Here is an 18,568-nt window from a genome sequence, read left to right on the forward strand (position 1 = left end):
GACCCCGCCCCCCACCGCTTTCGTCCGGACCGGGCACGCTGGCTGGGTCCGCGCATGCGCCCAGGTGAAGCGGCGTGGTAGGGGCCGGAGTGCGCGCCCTGCATCCCGGTTGCGGAGCCGCCGCGACCCGGGGTCCTAGAGTTCAAACCCAAGGGCGAGATGCCCTGTTTATGACTGAGTGGGAGAGAAGACGTGATGTGAAGGGGTCTGGAAACCGAGACCTGGGGACCCCACTTGGGAAGCTCCCCCCTTCCTTTTCGCCCATCGCCCCTCCAGGGACTCCCACGTTGACCTCCGCCCGCGACCAGAGTCGCCGACTCACAGCCGCTGGTTGGAGCAATGGTGCCACCTAGCGGACCATGTCGGAGCGGCCCACGGTGGCAGCGGCGGGGACCCCAGCCTCGAGGGGGTGCTAATGACAGGCTGGAGTGGCGCTTCAGCACCATCGTGGGTCGGACAGCTCCTCCCGCCCCCAGCCCTCGAAACCCGTCTTCCGAGCCCCTCGGAAGGGACCCAACGGAAGACCTAGAAGGAACTCCGAACCTACCCAGACCGCACCTGACAGCCCCCGGTGGCCAGTCTGCGAGGCTGGAGTGCAGGAACCTACTACTCTCCCTTCTCTAAACCCTCTCTCTTTCCTCTTTGTCCAGCCTAAATGGTGGAGACTAAGCGGCCCAGGGCTGCGGAGGGGAGGGTCACGCATATGACTGTCCATACTACACTCTCAGACGCCGGGTTCCTCAATTTTTACTAGAGAGGAGCCTAGGGGAGGGCTGGGGAGTAGACGGGAGCTCCTATAAATCCAGAAACCTGCAATCTCTGCCCCCGGAATCGAGGCACAAGTCTGTTGGCAGGCTCCAGGACAGCCAGGAAGGTGGAAAGCCGGTTGGTCGAGCCGGAGGCCGGTGGAGCGGAGGGCGGATCTGCGGGCTCTAGGGCCGCGCGGAGTTCCGGCGGTGGGCGGGTCGGGGGCGGTGCGCGCGCAGCCGCAGACGGCGGCCCGATGGAGCCCGAGCTCGACCCTGCTGCTGTGGAGGTTCCCGCCGGGCGCGTGCTCTGGTGCGGTCCGGCCCGCGGAGGCGCGGGGCACGCGGAGAGGGCGCGGGGGAAGGGGACGGGAATCCCGGACGGGGCCGCGCGGCTCCGAGTGCGCCGCGCTGACCCCGCGTCTCTTCCTTCTCCAGTGCCCGGGAGCTCCTCGCTGCCCGCTCGCGGTCCCAGAAGCTGCCTCAGCGCTCGCATGGGCCCAAGGACTTCCTCCCCGACGGCTCGGCGGCGCAGGCCGAGCGGCTGCGCCGGTGCCGCGAGGAGCTCTGGCAGCTGCTGGCGGAGGAGCGCGTGGAGCGCCTGTGAGGGGGGCGGGCCGGGGCGGGGCCGGGGCAGGCGGGACGGCCGGACCGCGTCGACTTCACGGGGGGACTCAGACGGACCCCCTCCCCACTCTTCGGCAGGGGCAGTTTGGTGGCTGCCGAGTGGAGGCCAGAAGAGGGCTCCGTGGAACTGAAGTCTCCTGCGGTGAGAGGCGGGGCTCGGGGAGAGGGAGCCGCCTTCTCTGCCTTCATGGCTCCTTTGTGACATTTGCTCTGGGTTGTACACAGGGTAAATTCTGGCAGACCATGGGCTTCTCAGAGCAGGGCCGGCAGCGACTTCACCCCGAAGAGGCCTTATATCTGCTGGAGTGTGTGAGTGGGGCCCCCGGAGCGTGAGGAAGGGTTGGGAGCAAGGAACCGAAAGGACGTGTTTTTACTAGAGTAAGAGTATATACACAACTGAGGATTCAAGAAGCTTGTAACCCGAATTCTAGAACCGGAGACAAGAATACCAGGCAGGCAGCGGGGATTCCCGTCCAAATTAGTGGTGGTGCCCTCCTTTCCTGGTTGGCCACGTTCTTGCTGTGACGCTGGGGGCGGGGGAGAGGGGGAGGGAAGGGCGCCCGTGTATCACCGCCTGGATGTTGCCCCATTGGTTGAGCCACTGCAGGAAGGTCCACAAGCTGAGCTGTTGGCCCCACTTGCAGGGCTCCATCCAGCTTTTCCACCAAGATCTGCCACTGTCTATTCAGGAGGCCTACCAGCTACTGCTGAGTGAGGACACTATGACTTTTCTGCAGTACCAGGTATCTGCCACCCTCTCCCAGGGGAGGGACCATCCATCCACTGAGTCAGTGAGGATTTATAAGTACCCATGAGGTGCTGGACACAGAGCTATGTGCTGGAACTACAAGACAGCCAAGGGCTCTGCTCTCATGGTGCCTGCATGCTAGTGGTGGCAATTGGGAATAAGTGAGCAAGCAACTGAATGACTGACTTCACAGAACTGAGGGCTGGGAAGAAGACAAAGCAGGGGAGGGGCACAAGGCTAGAGACATAAATGTGGACATCATGAACGCGTGGATGGTATTTAAAACCACAGGGCTGCGGCGCCTGGGTGGCTCAGTTGGTTAAGCGACTGCCTTCGGCTCAGGTCATGATCCTGGAGTCCCGGGATCGAGTCCCACATCAGGCTCCCTGCTCAGCAGGGAGTCTGCTTCTCCCTCTGACCCTCCTCCCTCTCATGCTCTCTGTCTCTCATTGTCTCTCTCACAAATAAATAAAATCTTAAAAAAAAAATTTTTTTAAAAAAAACCACAGGGCTGTACGGGAATGTGGCCAGAACAGAGGGCTGGGTCTGAGACCTGGAGCATTCCAGTGTGAGGAGGTCAGGGGGAAGATGAGGAACCAGAAACAGACCGAGGAGTGTCTGACAACATAGGAGAAAAACCAGGAGAGGTGGTGTCACAGAAGCCAAAAGAAGGAAAAATGATTTTGGCTATGTTGAAGGCTGCTGAGAGATCAAGCAGGATGGGGTCAGTCCTGCGTACATCTCTCTGACATGGGTATTAGAACACAAGGATGGACATGTGGTTCTTTACCAAAGACCAGTCCTACCCTACCCCTGTCTGTGGAGGTGTAGGGTGGAGTGGTAGGGATGGGGGTGTGCTGTCTATCACCTTTTGCCACTTCCTTGTTCACACTGTGGTCAGGAGCTTTGCTCCGGACAGCTTTGGTATCATAACATTCTAGCGTGTAGTTCTTCTCCTGATTTATCAGTTATCAGCTTTTTTGGGATTTTGCATTTAAATCAAGAAACTGCTAAATGTCATTTGTGCCCCAAGTAAGGTAAGCAAGAGACAGGAATTCAGAGACAGACCTTAGTTTGGGGAGGGTTTTTATAATGGAGTATGGTCCAACCAATCCCAGGGTCTGGGATTGGGGTGTGCAGGAGGGGCAGGGGAGGGGGCATGGGGAGTGGCTCCTGTTTGGAGGAACTATTTGGTGTTTTCTTTTTTTTTTTTTTCCAAAGATTTTATTTATTTATTTGACAGAGAGAGACATAGCGAGAGCAGGAACACAAGCAGGGGGAGTGGGAGAGGAAGAAGCAGGCTTCCCGCAGAGCAGGAAGCCCGATGTGGGACTCGATCCCAGGACCCTGGGATCATGACCTGAGCCGAAGGCAGACGTTTAACAACTGAGCCACCCAGGCGCCCTATTTGGTGTTTTCAAAAGTGGACCTCTGATCTTTATGTTTTCTCTTTGAGGCATTCAGCCACCTGAAGAGACTGGGCTACGTGGTTCGGCGATTCCAACCAAGGTAAATCCCGATCCCATTCCCCTCCCGTTTGTTCCAGTCCTGGCACCTGGTAGACGAGCCCCAAAGTGGAAATGGCCTCTCGACCTGGAATCCTTGGCTGGAGCTGCAGCTCCCTGGGCATGGGCTGGGGGCCTCTGTTGGAAGTGCTCTATTGAGAGGCACATTGGGACAAGTCTGGGTCATTTCAGCTTCTCCTGGGTTATCAAATTGAGCCCCATCTTCAGCCTGTTCACTCCGCAGATAACATTTGAGCACTTACAGCTCACGACAGTGCACTGACACGTAGCTGGAATACCAGAACAGTGCCTCAGTGGGTAAGCAGATTTGTCTAGTGCAGCCTAGTGCATGCATGAATGAAGGGCCAAGTGAGGAATTAACAGTTGAGTAGGGTCTCACATTCCTTTGGCTATGCTATATGTTCTTTCCTTCTGGGGTCTCTAAAGATGATCACCTTAGTAGCCCAGCATTGCTAAGAGCCACAGAGACCATCGCATGGGCCAAAAGGATGGAAACTGGTATACTCTTTACTGTTTCACAGTATGTCATGAAAGCTCTAGAACAGTTAAGCCCTTTAGTTCCTAAAACTGGGATACACCCCAAGGAAATAGGCACAGATGTGTGTGTAAGTTCACCTGTCAGAATGTTCATTCATTTGACAATATTTTGATTCCTTACTGGGTGCCAGGCCCTGTGCTCGTTGCTGAGGAATTTCAGAGAGCAAAATCATTGCCCCCACAGAACTTGCATTTAGTGGGCAGGTTACCCAAAACATTATAACTTTGCAAAATTGGCGAACTTGGAAACATCCTGTGAGTTCAATGGGGAAGGCATGGTCACACAAAATTGAGTTTGTCCCTTAGAGCAGCGCGGTCCTATAGAACTTTCTGCAGTGATAAAAGCTTTCCAGGTCTCTGCTGTCCAATATATGTGGCTTGTACAACTGTGGGACTGAATTTTTATTTAATTTTAATGGATTTAAATTTAACCTAAGTCATCCCTTGTGTCTAGTGGGTACCATCTGGATGGTGTAGCCTTAGCACCATAAGAAAATCATGGTAGGGAAGAATGCTATAGTCAGAGGGGCTATGTCCATAGTTTGTTATTGAGAGTAAGAGATTAAACAGCAGTATGTTAGTACAAGGTTTTTTTTTTAAAGATTTTATTTGAGAGAGAGAGAGCGGGCAAGTACAGGAGCCGGGGGTGGGGGGTGCAGAGAGAGAGGGAGAAGCAGACTCCCTGCTGAGCAGGGACCTCAAATGTGGGGCTCGATCCCAGGACCCCAAGATGATGACCTGAACTGAAGGCAGATGCTTAACTGACTGAGCCACTCAGGCACCCCAGTACAATGTAATTTTTGATAGAAAAAAAACATGGGTGTTTATAAGAACCAAAGATGTTTATGAGTATTTTTATTTTTCTGTGTTTTCCAAGTTTTCTGGTCTCTTGATTTTTCTCACTAGTGATTAATCATTTATTGCTGGCTCTGTAGGAGCGCCGGTTCCAGTAAGTCTCTGGTTAAAGGGGCCATTGGTGAGACCCAGAGGCCTGGGCAAAGACACATGGGCAGGCCCTTGTGGTTGCCCCCATTTACCCTGCTTGCAGGTCTGCCCAGGGACTTAGCCTTTGGGTTTGGCTTTGACCCTGGCCCACTGACTTGTCTTCTGGGCCAGTCCCTCACAAATTCCACTGGGAACTCCAGGCTGAGGAAGTGGATCTGTTGCCCATCCAATTCTCACCCCACAGCTCCATCCTGTCCCCTTATGAGAGACAGCTGAACTTGGATGGCAGTGCCCAGTGCTTAGCGGATCAGAATGGCAAGAGGAAGAGGAGGAGCTCCAGCTCTCGGTAATGCTCCCCACATGGCCACCCCCCCCAGGGAGTTCTGGGGAGCAGAGCTGTTAAAGGAGTGCTCATTTTGGGGACCTTGGAGAATGCATTGGCTTAAGAGCTGGGCTTGGGTGGCTCCCTTGTAGGATCCTGGAGGCAGTAGGATATGTGTGGGACGTGTGCATCTCAGACATCAGGAGCAGACGTGCTGAATTCCCCCCCCCACGTCCCTCAGGTCCATTAATAAGAAGGCCAAGGCCCTGGAGAATCCCCCACGGGGGGTGAATGAGACACCTGAGAGCCTGACAACCTCCAGCCCACCTCCTTGCAACGAGGACAGCCGATGCGTAGAGGAGAAACCTCAGGAGTCAAGCCCTGTAAAGGGCCCAGTGGGCCCATCTCAGCTTCTGGGATCCCTGGAGCCCTGGCCTGACCTGGCTAACAAGGGGGTGGGGTGCAGCCAGGAGAGTGGCAAAGTAGAGAATGGGGTCAAGGGGGTTTGTAAGCCACGCTGGAACTTTGAACAGATCTCCTTCCCCAACATGGCTTCAGATAGCCGCCACACCCTTCTGCTTGCCCCAGCCCCAGAGCTGCTCCCGGCCAACGTCGCTGGGCGGGAGACAGATGCTGAATCCTGGTGCCAGAAGCTGAACCAAAGGAAGGAGAAGCTCTCCAGGCGGGAACGGGAGCAACGAGCAGAGGCCCAGCGCTTCCGGGAGGATGTAAACTCAGATCCCGAGGTGCAGTGCTGCTCCAGCTGGCAGGAGTACAAGCAGCTGCTGCAGAGGAGGCACCTGCAGAAGAGGCAGAGCCGCCCCCCGCACCTGTGGGACCAGCCTGTCACACCCCTGCTGAGTCCTGGCCAGGCAGATTCCCCAGGTAGCCCCTCACTCTGCCAAAGCCCCACAGGCCCCCGGCAGCTGAGGAGTCATAAGACCTTGAAAGGGACATGGATTGGCCACGGCTAATTGAGGCTTAAGAAAGATGGGGCGGAGAGAGCTGTCCGGTGGAGTGGAACCCACAAGGACAGTCTGTTCTCCTGGAAAGCAGCAAAGGGACCCATGTGGGAAGGTTTGGAAATGGCGAGTCTGTGTCTGGGAAGAGGCAAGGGGGAATAAAACTACAACTATATCCTTAAAATAATAAACAAGATGCATGTGGATGCCTCTGCCACCAACTAGCTGTGATCCCTGTTCTCCCAACTCTGTGAGGGGAGCAAGGAGGCACCATTGTGGCCAAATAAAAGGAAGGCTTACTGTGTACGCCCTGCATGTTTAAGAATAGGGAACTAACAGGGCAAGAACAGTATTAAGAGATTCAGAATTCTTTACAATCCTTAAGGAGAACGTGGGAGATTCTAAGTAACTAGACTAGGGTTGCCAGATGAGTTCAGTTTGAAGTTCAGATAATCAACTAATTTTTTTTAGTATTAAGTATGTTCCAAATATTGCATGGGACATGCCTACAATTTTTTTTTTTTTTTAATCTGTTAAGTCTGGCAACACTAAACTAGATGGCAGATTCAGAAACGTCAGAGGAGTCTGTAGATGGTTGACTTCCCTCCCAATACCTTATTTTCACTGTCGTTGCAGCCACAGCCCTTCAGCATATCTCTGTGCTGCAGACCACACACCTTGCTGATGGAGGTGCCCGGTGAGTCTCCAGGTAGTGCCTGTCTCCAGAGTACCTTGGCTGCCAGCAGGAGTTGGCAGCTGGGACTTGACTCAGTTGGACATGAGCTGGGGGAATCATTACAGGGCCCCCTTAGCCTGGCTGATACTCGTGTGTGTCTAGGGTAGAGGGAGGGGTGAAAGGCAAGAGGTGGATTTAGCCCGAGGGTTCTGAGGCAGGCCCCTGAACCTCCCCCTGCCCAAGTGGCACCTCACAGCAGGACCTCAGTTCCCCTGGATGAGGCTGCTTTGGATTTGCGGGAGGGAAAGCATGGCATGGAAAGAAGAGGAGGAGGGCAGTCCCTGTTTCTTAAGGTTTCTCACTCTGTCCTCAGGCTGCTGGAGAAGTCTGGGGGTTTGGAGATCAGCTTTGACATTTACCAGGCTGATGCCGTGGCCACATTCCGAAAGAATAACCCTGGCAAGCCCTACGCCCGGATGTGCATTAGTGGGTACGAGACCAGTGAGCACTACCCCCCAGGCTGCTGCCACTTCTCTTGTAAACCAAGTGGACCTCCCCTCTGTGCCCCTAGCCAGTTTGCCAGTCTGAGAGGAATCAGAGGTCCAGAGAGCTGTGACTGACTCAGGGCCACACAGCCAGTCAGTGCTATAGGAACCAGAGTTTCCCAAGTCCTGAGCCCTCATTCCTGGCATCTTTGGTAGTCTCTCCTGTGCCAATTTACTGCAGGGCTCACCCAGCAGAAGGGATGTGAATCAGAGGGATTCACAGGCTAAAAGTGGTGAGAACCTCACTCTTCCTAGCCTCTGTACCCAACCAAGGCTCTGGGTTCCTCTTGGAGAACTTAACAGAGCCACGTAGTTTGCAGAGAGGAGAGTCCAGAGGCCAGACTTCTTGCACCCTGAACTCCTGTCTTATAATTTCCCTTTCTGGTAGCCTGAGAGGGCTGGGGGCTCAGAGCTTATGGGTGGCCTATGTCCACATCTCAGTCTAACTTTATCCCTGCAGATTTGATGAACCAGTTCCAGACCTCTGTACCCTCAAGCGGTTATCCTACCAGAGTGGGGATGTTCCTCTGATCTTTGCCCTGGTGGATCATGGAGACATCTCCTTCTACAGCTTCAGGGACTTCACGCTGCCCAGGGATCTGGAACACTAATCACCCCGCTCTGGCAGGGCATGAGACCTGCTCTGGGGGACCTGGACTGTCTACTCTCAGGGACCATCTCAGCTGCCTCCTATACCCAGACCCTGACCTGTAGCTTCAGGGGCTAGTCTGGGCCTTGGCCCTGGGTGTCTGATGCTTGCAGGGGAACGAAGCCATGCCCCCCCTACCTGGCTTCCATAGTCCCAGGCCTGAGATTGCTGTCGTGCAGTGATCCCCTTGGAACTCAGGACTAGATTTCAGAGACCCAGCGGGGTGGGGCAGAAGAGAGGACTCTGTGCCTTTAAACGAGAGGGTGCCTGCTTCGTACGATAAAGCCAAAGCCATTAAAAAATAGATCGCTTTTCTGCTGTGGCTGGAGATAGCGGACAAGTCCCGAGCCTGAGCCTCAAGCCCTCCTTTCTCTCCCCTACACCCCCGCCCCAAGTCTCGATGTCCGTGGACCTGGCCCCCAGGCCCTCACCCCTGTTCTGCCGGCCCGCAGACAACGCTGCTTTTTCTGGCGCGGGAGCGAAGAGAAGTCTCCCCGGGAGGGCAAGAACGCGACCCCGCACCTTTCTCAGGGCCTGCGCTCAGGGGACGGGAAGTCACAGACCTAATCAGCTTGGCTTTCTGAATGGTAGTCCGCGGAGGGAGGCTGGCGCTCCATCGGGCTTTCCCTGAACGCAGCCGCTTCGGGATAGAAGGGCGGCAGACAGGCGCCACGTCGGCGCGGCTTGAACCCCAGTGGCTTCGGGTCGTGCTGTGGAGCGCGCCATTCTCATCCCTGGCCTCCGCTCCCGCCTCTCGTCGCTCCAACTCACTCCCCAGTTGTGCTAAAAACTGGTCAATGTTGCCCTTCGGGGCCTTGGGCGCCTTCCTCCCTCCGCAGCGACTCGGAGGACCGGGGTCCAGGCTTGGGGCCCGTCCCGAGGAGAGGCGCCTCGCGGCGACGCCCCCGTCCCCAGGCCACCTCGCTCTTGGGTCCCGAAACCGGGCCCAGTGTCCGCCGGTCACCCGCTCTGATTGGGTTGGGCGTCCTCGGGAAGAGCAGGCTCGGCTACGTCCCTCCCTCAGCCGCTCCGGGCCGGCGTGGGGGAGGGACGGCTACCCTCGGCGGTCGGGCCTGGGAGGCGGCCCAGGATGCCGTGCGTCCCAGGGACTATTTCCTCCCGGACGCGGCAGGACACTGGGCGCGGCGCGCCGTCCTGAGTCCAGGTGCGCGCAGGTGAGGCCGAGGGCGGGCCCGCAGTGCCTCGTGCATATTCACGCCGGCCGCGGTCCCGCCCCCGCGCTCCCCGGGGCCGAGGATTGGCCCGAGAGCGGCCGCCGCCCGCCCCCCGAGGGCGCCCTCGCTGCGCTCCCGCCCCGTCAGCTCAGAGCTCTGGAGGGGCGGGGCTAGGCTCGGGGGCGGGGCCGCTGGGGCCCGGCGCTCCCGGCTCTGCGAGCCCCTCCGGCTCGCCCTTTATGTAAATAGCAGCGGCTCCGCCCCCTGCTCGCCGCGCCGGAGGTGAGCAGGAAGGAGACGGCCGCCCAGCAGCCCGTGGGCCGGCGGCGGAGTGAGCGGACCCGGCGGCCGGTTCCGTGGAACGCCGAGGCCTCGGGCGGGGGCCGGCCTGGGGCTCCAGGTGAGGCGCGGGCCCGGAAACACCCAGCCGGGTCCGCCCCCTCGGGGTGCCCTCCACTCGGGGCGGGAAGGCGGGGGAGGGCCGGGACCCCTGCTTTCCGCGGGCGGGGCGGGGAGAGCTGTGCGCGGGTTCGCGCGCCTCGCCCTGGATCCCGTGGCTCCGTTTGGACGAAGGACACCTGTAGGAAGTGCGGCTGGGAACTTTTCTCTGCCTGATCCGTCCGCGTTTACTGAATTTGAGCTTCGGGTTTGCCTAATAGTGTTGGTTCTGGGAAACGGAGAAACAAGTGCCCGGCCCCGGCTGAGTGCAGGAGGTCACCGCGAGCGGGGGTGGGATCCCGGGTCCTTGGGCCCCACGTGGAAGGCCCCTGGCCCAAGAGGCTGGCGACGCGCGTCTCAGGTAGCCCGCTCTCTGCGAGCAGCGGCCGCAGCTCGTTACCTCGCCGGCTTAGTCCCTGCCCCTGCCATCTGGGCCCACTCTGCCGGCCCTTTGTGCCTCCTAATCCCCGGACGCAGGAAGCCCGCGGGAGGGGCTTCGGTCTCTGGGTCTTTCTCCGCCTCTGGCGGCCTTGGACACCTTAAGGGAAGGTATGGAGATCCAGTATGTTTTCCACGACAACGGGGGTGGAGTTGCGCTGTGATACGTTAGGACTTGGTGAGGAGTGAAAAATACCGTCTTGCCAAAGAAAGTGTTCAAAGTTTGCTCTTGGTTTGCCCCTGCTGGGCAGTTTGTAGACACACTGAGCTTTAGCTGTGGGGAGAACTGACTGTAACCAGGAGAACCGCGATGTGGTCCCCTCAGGCTCTCGCCTGAGACCAGGTGAGCATTGGGTGAGGGGGCAGGGCTTAGACTCAGTGCCCCTTCCCATGGGGATCCACGTGCCAGATGCGGGGCGTCTTAACCTGGGCTCTTGGGATCCTCTGCAGAGTTTACAACTCAGAGTACTGTCAGGCTGCAGAGGGGGTTGTGAACAGGGAGGGGAGCTGGGAGGGAATGGGTGTGTCAGGGAGACAGAAAACCCCAGGTGGGAAGAACAGAGCAGCGGTACCGAATAGCTGTGGCCCAGCCCCGGAGAAGCCACCGTCAGAAGGGCTTTTGAGGAAGACAGTCTGCGTCTTCCAGAGCTAAGACATGGGAAGGGTCCTGGGAGAGATGGTCCTACTTATTTATCTCATGGGCAGAGCATTCCGATTTGGTTTTCTCTTTCTTTCTTTTTCTTTCTTTCTCTCTTTCTCTTTCTTTCTTTCTTTCCCTTCCTTCCTTCCTTCCTTCTTTCCTTCCTTTTTTCTTTTCTTTCGAATGTGGGCACGAGGCAGGGGGAGGGGCAGAGGGAGAGAAATCCTCAAGCAGACTCCTGCCTGGCAGCTCCATCTTAGGACCCTGAGATACTGACCTGTACCAAAATCAAGAGTCTGGTGCTCAACCAACTGGGCCAACCAGGTGCCCCGGGTTTGGTTTTCTTAAGTGATCTGCCCACAGTGTTCACCTGTGGCAGTCAAGAGGCAAACCCAGCTCTGGGGGCTCTGACCACTGCTTAACTCCTCTTCTCCAAAGTTAGACTAGGCCAGTCTCTGGGGGGGCCACTGAACAGTGTTTCCAGCGTCTGAGGTCAGTCTGCATCCCTACTTTTCCTTGAGTCAATGGAGTGCCTCTTTGGTGGTAGAATAATATAATTTTAATAACTTAATAATTGAGCACTTAGCAAAATTTTAATACAGTTGCATTGAAAGAAGAAAAGGGCCCATAATTCCAGCTGACCCATTATTTTAAAAAATTAAAAAGGTAATAGGAGCCCATAGTGGAGAAAGTGAAATGTTTTAGAAAGTATGAGGAGGCAAAACTCCCTCTTGCTTCTCAGTCTTTTTCCTCAAACATGGTTCTTAAGTTTTTTAGTGTCTTCCCAGATAACAGGTGTAGCTCTGAATCATGCTGTGCTGATTTCTTGCTCCATAATCTTGGCTCAGTCACCTAACCATGCCAAGCCTCAGCGAGCCTTATTGACAGGAGAATGGGGAAAAAAAATGTCATGAACACGTGTGGCCTGGCATAGAGCAGGTAGCAGGGTGGGGGAGCTGCTTAACTTGCTCCATAAAGCGTAAAAAGTGTCACTTGTGGGCCTTTGGGCAGACACCTGAACCTTTTGGACGTGCTTGCTGGGTTGTGAGGGAATTTGGCTTTGTCCAGAAGTCAGCCAAGAGGCCCTGATTTTTGAAAGCCTCTGGAGGTCAGACCTTTTAAAATAGGAATATTGTTCCTTGAAACTAGGGAAGCAGAGGTAGAGGACAGTGGCCTCTTCCAGCCTCACCTTGTGTTCCTGTGGGTGGCCCTTGGTACCTGCCCTGCTCTTTGGTAGAGCCAGGAGTGAGGCCTAATGGCCAGACCCCAGCTGGGGGCCTTTCCTGGGGAGAAGGGGGTGCACAATCTAATCTCAGCTTTTAGCAGAGGCTTGGCTGTATACATTCTGTACCCTGTTGGGGGTGGAGGGGATCACATTCTTGTGCTGCTCTGTTGCCATTAAGGAGCTTTTCTGGGAGTTCCATAGTGCTTTCAACCTCGTTTAGGGAAGAGGTGTCCTCCCCTGCCGGGACGTCCTGGCCCCAGGAGCCTGCACACCCCCCACCCCATAGAGAAAGTGGTATATGGAGCTGGAAATTGTGGAGCCTCTACCATCAGTCTGTGACCCCTTGTCTACCCACTGGAGACATTGAGCATCCCGGGCAAGAGTCTCCAGGAGTGCTGTGGGGTTTCCTGAAGGATTCCTCAACTTTCCGGATCCTTCTAGAAGTGTTGGGGGCAACCACTGAGACACCTGAGTGGAGGCCCAAGAGGCCCATGGTCCCTGCTGCTGGGTTGGCTGCTCTGAGCAGCACTGGCCGCCTGGACTTACTTATCCTGAGTACTCAGCTCAGAGAAGGCTTCTTATCTCACTCAGGCGATGCTACTATCAGGGCTCCTCCTGGGTCAAGACATGCCAAGTCTGTTTGGCAACTTTGTTTTCCCCTACCCAGGAGCAGTTTTCAGGGAAAAGTAGGGTATGGGGCAGGAGAGGGGCGTCCCCCAGTGGGGCCATTGGTGCTGCTTGCTCTTCTCCAGCCTTGGCTCCCGGGGTTCCCCAGGACACCGTCCCCTCCCTGTGCCCTGGCACCATGGGGCTGTGCCCAGTTCCCTTTGAGGTGACCTTCCCTCCCCGCCCTGCCTCTCAGAGGAAACTGGTACTTTGAAGAGTCACTCTGCTCCTTCCCCTATCCAGGAACCACAGTGAATTCTTGAGCTAGGAGAGGCTCCTCTGGGCGTGGGGACAGGGAACCTGCTAGGTACCTGACTCTACTCTTAAGGAATTCAGCAGAGACTAGAGTCTTCTCTCAAGACACCTGACTCAGTGTTCCCAGGTTTGTTGAGAGGGACATCTGGGCACAGGACTACTTGACTGTAGTAAATAATACTGTTCTTGGATCCTCCTTGCTGAGGAACTGGGTGTCCTGGAGCCTTGGTCTGAGGCAGGGCCCACAAAGGTACCCCAGCAGGATGCCAGGCATGATGTCTACATGACCCTGGCCTTGGCCAGAGACTTAAGAACAGGGTGGGGGATTTCCCTAAGGGGCCCCAGCCCAGTGCTCTTTGGGGTCAGTGGTTCCCAACTAGAGAAGACCTTTACCTCGTTGATCTCTATTCAGTCCTGGCTGTCCACTCAATCATGCAATGAATATCTACTGGTGCCTCCAAGGCAAAGATCTCCACCATCCCAGGACTCACATTCTAAAGAGTGGGGAGCGTGAGTAACAGGAAACAAGCATAAGTAATAAAATAAAAGTGTTAAAAGGTGATTTGAGTTATATAGAATAAGAACAAAGTAGGAGTTTGGGGTGGGGGGGGCAGGTTGCAGCTTGAGGAGGTGATAAGGGTGGCCTCAGCGAGAAGGCCACATTTGAGCACAGATTTGCAGGAAGTGAGGGAGTTCTTCAAAGAACATGAGCATCTCTCATGTGTCCAGGCGCTAAGCACTGGGGGTACAACCATGGACAGGACAGGCACGGTCCCTTACCCCTGGACCTGACATCTTTTGGAAGCTCTGTGAGTCAGCTGTCAAGTTTTGAGGCAAGTAGGAGGCTGTGGAATGGGGCCTGATAGGATGGGCCAGACAGCCTACCACCCCCACCCCAGGCAAGTTGTCCACCTCCTCCCCAGAATGGCTTTGCTCTTTGGGCTTGGCCATATCCAATCTGTCACTTCCCTGGAGAGAGTCTGATGCTGGGTTGCAGATAAGGGACTGAGGCCCCTAGAATGGGGATGTGTTCAGGGAATGCATGCATTTCTACTCTTCCCCACCCCCACCCCCCAATCCTCAGGGGCCTTGGGAGGAAACCCTACAGCAGGAGCCTTGGGTGTGGCAGGAGGGCCCTCCCAGGGTTGTGGGACTGGCTTGTGGCTCCTTAGGATGGGGGTGGAACACGACACTGATCTGGGCCTAGCCAGGGAGGGTGAGTTCAGGCTCTGGCTGCTCACCCAGGTTGTCCCATCCGGGCTACTGCTGGCCGGCCCCCTTGATCTGTGAGAGAGGCCTGAACTGGGCAGACAGAGGCTTCTGCAGTCAGGTTGGAGTTCAGACCGGGGCTCGGAATCTTACTGCTTGGGCTTAATAGCTCTCTCAATCGGTTATTTCATAACTAATAAAATAACGTGAGATGCCGTGGGTAAAGTGCTTCAAGTGGCATCTGGCCATAGTTTGGTCTCAATCTTTTTTTTTTTATTTGAGAGAGAGAGAACATGAGTGGCGGTGGAGGGGCGGGGGGCAGAGGGAGAAGAAGAAGCAGACTCTCCGCGGAGCAGGGAGCCCGATGCGGGGCTCGATCCCAGGACCCTGAGATCATGACCTGAGCTGAAGGCAGATGCTTAACTGACTGAGACGCCCAGGCGCCCCTGGTCTCAGTCCTTTTTATTACCTAACAACAGCAGTGACAACCCTCTGGTTCCTGTCCCCTCTCTGGGTGTTCTCTCATAGTCCCACCTCCCACCTAGTCCCACGGCCTTTCAGCCACAGTTTGGTTGCTAAGCTGCTGGCCAGGGCCCTGTCCGGTGCCTCTGGGAGATTGGGTTGCGGGGTAACACGGGCGCTTGCAAAGCAACCTTGGGCATGGCGAGTTGGCACAGACAAGATGCTGGAGGGGTCTGCAGCTGCCCCTGCCGGTGAGAGCCCTGCCCCACCACTCCCCTTGGTAGGAGGTTCAGGGTGTACTCACACCCCTCAGACGGAAGGACACAGCCACACACAGGCCTCACACAGGATGTCGGGAAGGGAGGGCAGCCTCTGCAGCAGCAGGGGGCTGTGGGGAGCACAAACAAAGGGGAGAGGAAAGCAGAGCTGGGGACTTCAGTTCACACTGTTTGTGCTCCTGGAGATCAGGGCCACAGCCAGGTGCTGAGGGTGGCGAGGGGCGCCTTTCCCTTGGGCCACGATGCCCAGAGCCCTGCCCCTGAGCATAGCCTCTCCCAGCAGATGGACGGAGCTGACTGGGTTATCGAGCGGCCTTCTTGGCGGCTGGCCCATCACACACGTCCAGGACAGATGGGCTCGGCTTGGCCAAGCCTCTGTCTCATGGACAAACAGTACCTGTGTGGGGTGAGCAGCCTGGGCTGGGACCTCGCCTTTTTCCTCCCCATAGCATCATCAGATCTGCTGCTTAGAGCAGGGGTCAAGACAGGCCTGCGCCAGAGGATTGTTTTGTCTCTACCTCTCCTCATCTCTTTACTGAGCTCCTGAGCTGCAAGGGGGCAGGGTCTAGGCACGTCTCCACAGTGGGGTCTGCACAGAGGATGGGAAGGGAAGCCAGGCTGTGAATTTACCAAGCAGACAGCTCTCCTGTCTTTTCCAGGGCGGGCATTAGGGGGTGGGGAGACCAGTGTTAGACCCTGGCAGGATTCGTGGCGGGTGGCAGTGTTGGGTGATTGGAGCGGCAAGAAGGGAAGGGAAGCACCGGGTCAGCCTCCCTCAGGGAACGCACAGGCTAGTTCCACACACGAGGCACAGAGCTGTGTGGAAAATTGGTTAGAATCAGGCCACACACACGCGCGCGCGCCATTGGTCAGCGAGCCTCACGTGGGCCAGCCCTAAACCCCAAGTACCCACACCCAAGGGAACAGAGGGCAGAATGGGGAGGGCTGCTCGGAGTTTGGTCCTGTCGAGGACAGAGGGTATGACAGGCAGGAACTGAGATAGAGTCCAGGGGATGGAGAAGGTGTTTCTTAGGAAGCCCCCTCTCAGGGGTCATGCTCTGGCCAGGTGGCATGCCCAGTGCAGGAAGCCAGAACCCTCGGAGCTTTTTACACATCTCCAGTGACTTGGCGTCAGATTCTTCTTGGCATCCCCGTTGGGCATGGCCTATAAAGTAGTAGTGTCCTTTACCCCCAGGTCCTGGGACCCTGAAGCCGAGGTCAGACAGCTGGTCCCACCCACCTGTCCCTTCCCTGCCTCTGCACCCATTTGGTGTCCAGGCAGCAGGCCTCTCCCCTGCTCAGGTTACCATGGCTGGAGGGGAGCCCAGCTCCTAAGAGAGCAGGAGCAATCCCACCGACAGGACTGCCTTCTCTGAGCTTAGGGCCACCCTCCTACCTGGCCACTGCCTGGGCCTTCACCCCTTCTCCCATGTGATCCTCTTATCTACCCTTCCTGGGAGGCAGATAAACCAAAAGAAGAAAAAAAATCTCTACTAATCCCCTGCCAGTGTGGTGTCTATTTAAATAAATACAAATATATGTATTTATAAATAAAATATCTATATATAAATATAAACATATAGATATTTTTAATAGAGTTTACTTGATTTTAGAGTACATTGTACATATGTTTCTATGTGCATTGTTTTCTGTCCTTTTAATGAGTATAGTATGCCTTTGATCAAGACCCTGAGCATATTTCACCTCCCTTCTGATTATTCTTTAATGACCAGCACAACGAGGCTGGGAAGAACATTCGAGGAGCTAGATGGGTGCCCTGTCCATGGAAGTTTTAGGGACCATTTTAGCATAAGGTGGTCGAGCACTGAAAGAGGAGGGGGAGAGTGATCAGGACAGATTCAGAAAGAGAATGCTTTTTCTAGATGGATTGCATGAGGGGCAGGTGGGTTATTTCAGATGGAAGCACAGAGACCATAGCAGAAGGGGCCTGGGGTCGGGGCTGAGCAGATGGGCCGGCCCTGAGCAGACGGGGGCTATGGGGTGGGGGAGAGCAGACCGAGGCTGACCCTGCCCAGGACTGTCAGTGGGCCCCCAGTGAACTGGGACTGAAGCCGTCTGCTGTGGCCCGCCAGGCCCCCCTTTCTGACCCACTCCATCTCTCCTGTTGCCTGCACTTGGCCCTTTGCTTGTCGTCATCCTCCTGGAAGATGCAAACTTGTTCCATTTCCCCTGACACGCCCTGCCCCTGAATCTTACGCGGCTGACCACTTCCTATCATTCAGGTCTGGGTGGAGACATCCCTACCTCTGTTCATTCATTCAGCAGGGGTGCCTCAGTGAAAAAGAGGGCAGAACTCCTGAGTAAGAATGAGAAGGCTCAAAGGCTCATCCTCGGAGAGGGGCACACGGGTAATAAACAAGATTAGTAAGGGGACTGTTGCACTGTGACCAGTGCTAAGGAGCAAAGCCAAGCTGGGAAGTAGGAAGGAGAAGGTCCAAGAAGGGACATTTGAGTAGAGGTGAGAGAGAGAGTGGGTGGGTATCTGGAGGAAAAGCATCTCAGGAAAGGAACAGCAAAGCCATAGACCCAGACCCAGGAATGTTCACCGAGTCCTTCCAACCGCACCCTGGTCACTCTGGGCCCCTTCCTTCATTTCCTTGCTGGCCCTGCTCTCTGTCTGAAACCATCCTACTGACTGATTTGTGTACTTGGGCGGCATCACCCACTCCCCTGCAAAGATGTCAGCTTGGTGAAATAAAGGGTCTTGTCTGTCTTTTTGCGCTGTTGTGTCCCCAGTCCTAGGACAGTGGCTGCTCCATGCCAGGTACCTGGCATGGCTCCCACTCCTGCCAGCAGACCGGTGCATCCCCTTCACAGACGAGCTCACTGGGCCTCGAGCAGCTGCCTTGGGAGGCCACCCCGCTCGCACGAGCTGAGCTGTGGTGGTTGAGCCCTGGCTGTTGGTCCCAAGCCCTGGCTCTTTCCCTTACAACCCCCACACCCTATTTCCCACCCCCAGGAGTGGGCTGAGGAGGTAGGATCAGTTCCATACCAGGGAGCTCCAGGTCCGGGTTCCTGGAGCTTCTCTCTGGAGAACCCACTTAGCTGGGGTCACTGGATCTGAGGGTTTGCCTGGAGGTGAGTCTAGCCAGTCCCAGACCTGTTCCCCTTCAAGAAGGGGTGGCACCTCTGACGCCTTGACCTGGGCAGTTATTTCTGTGTTGGGAGCAACAGTGAGGGGTTGGCGGGAGTGAGGAAGAGAGGCCGTGGCTGCCTGTGTTGGTCCTGGCTCCCTCACCCCATGCCCTTGAGGTCCCGGGCCCCAATCCGCTCGGTTGGCTCTGAGCTGAAGGCCTGCGTACGCCCGTGCCTTTCACTTGCAGGGCTGTAATTAGGCACCCTCTGTCCTGTCCTCACCATCCTTCCCTGCCTCCCAGAGTCCTTAGATTTGGAGTTCACCAGACCTGGGGGCAAATCCAAGTTCCGCTGGTCTCCTCAGTGACCTTGGACGAGTTACCCAGCCTCTGTGGTCTTCCAT

General features: G+C 56.1%; 2 protein-coding genes across 3 annotated transcripts in view; both read left to right on the top strand.

Moving 5' to 3' along the window:
- Positions 1-987: 987 nt before the first annotated feature.
- On the top strand, positions 988-8,630 carry TSEN54 (tRNA splicing endonuclease subunit 54). Of its 2 annotated transcripts, XM_032429919.1 has the most exons (11): positions 988-1,059; positions 1,185-1,349; positions 1,452-1,515; positions 1,599-1,682; positions 2,018-2,116; positions 3,578-3,630; positions 5,374-5,475; positions 5,693-6,336; positions 7,050-7,110; positions 7,463-7,579; positions 8,095-8,630. In XM_032429919.1, the coding sequence occupies exons 1-11, from the start codon at positions 1,004-1,006 to the stop codon at positions 8,243-8,245; spliced, it is 1,596 nt and encodes a 531-aa protein (XP_032285810.1). In that variant the 5' UTR covers positions 988-1,003; the 3' UTR covers positions 8,246-8,630. The 2 variants fall into 2 exon arrangements, with proteins under 2 accessions (XP_032285810.1, XP_032285811.1); XM_032429920.1 differs by lacking the exon at positions 7,463-7,579 and having other exon boundaries at positions 8,095-8,580.
- A 1,159-nt stretch (positions 8,631-9,789) lies between these two features.
- Positions 9,790-18,568, top strand: part of LLGL2 (LLGL scribble cell polarity complex component 2) — a 32,915-nt gene continuing 24,136 nt past the window's right edge. The window contains exon 1 of the mRNA XM_032429604.1: positions 9,790-9,858. The gene's annotated coding sequence lies outside the window, so the exon portion shown is untranslated. The remainder of the gene's footprint in view (positions 9,859-18,568) is intronic.

This window comes from Phoca vitulina, unplaced genomic scaffold (genome assembly GCF_004348235.1).
Source record: "Phoca vitulina isolate PV1807 unplaced genomic scaffold, GSC_HSeal_1.0 scaffold41, whole genome shotgun sequence".
Lineage (NCBI taxonomy): Eukaryota > Metazoa > Chordata > Mammalia > Carnivora > Phocidae > Phoca > Phoca vitulina.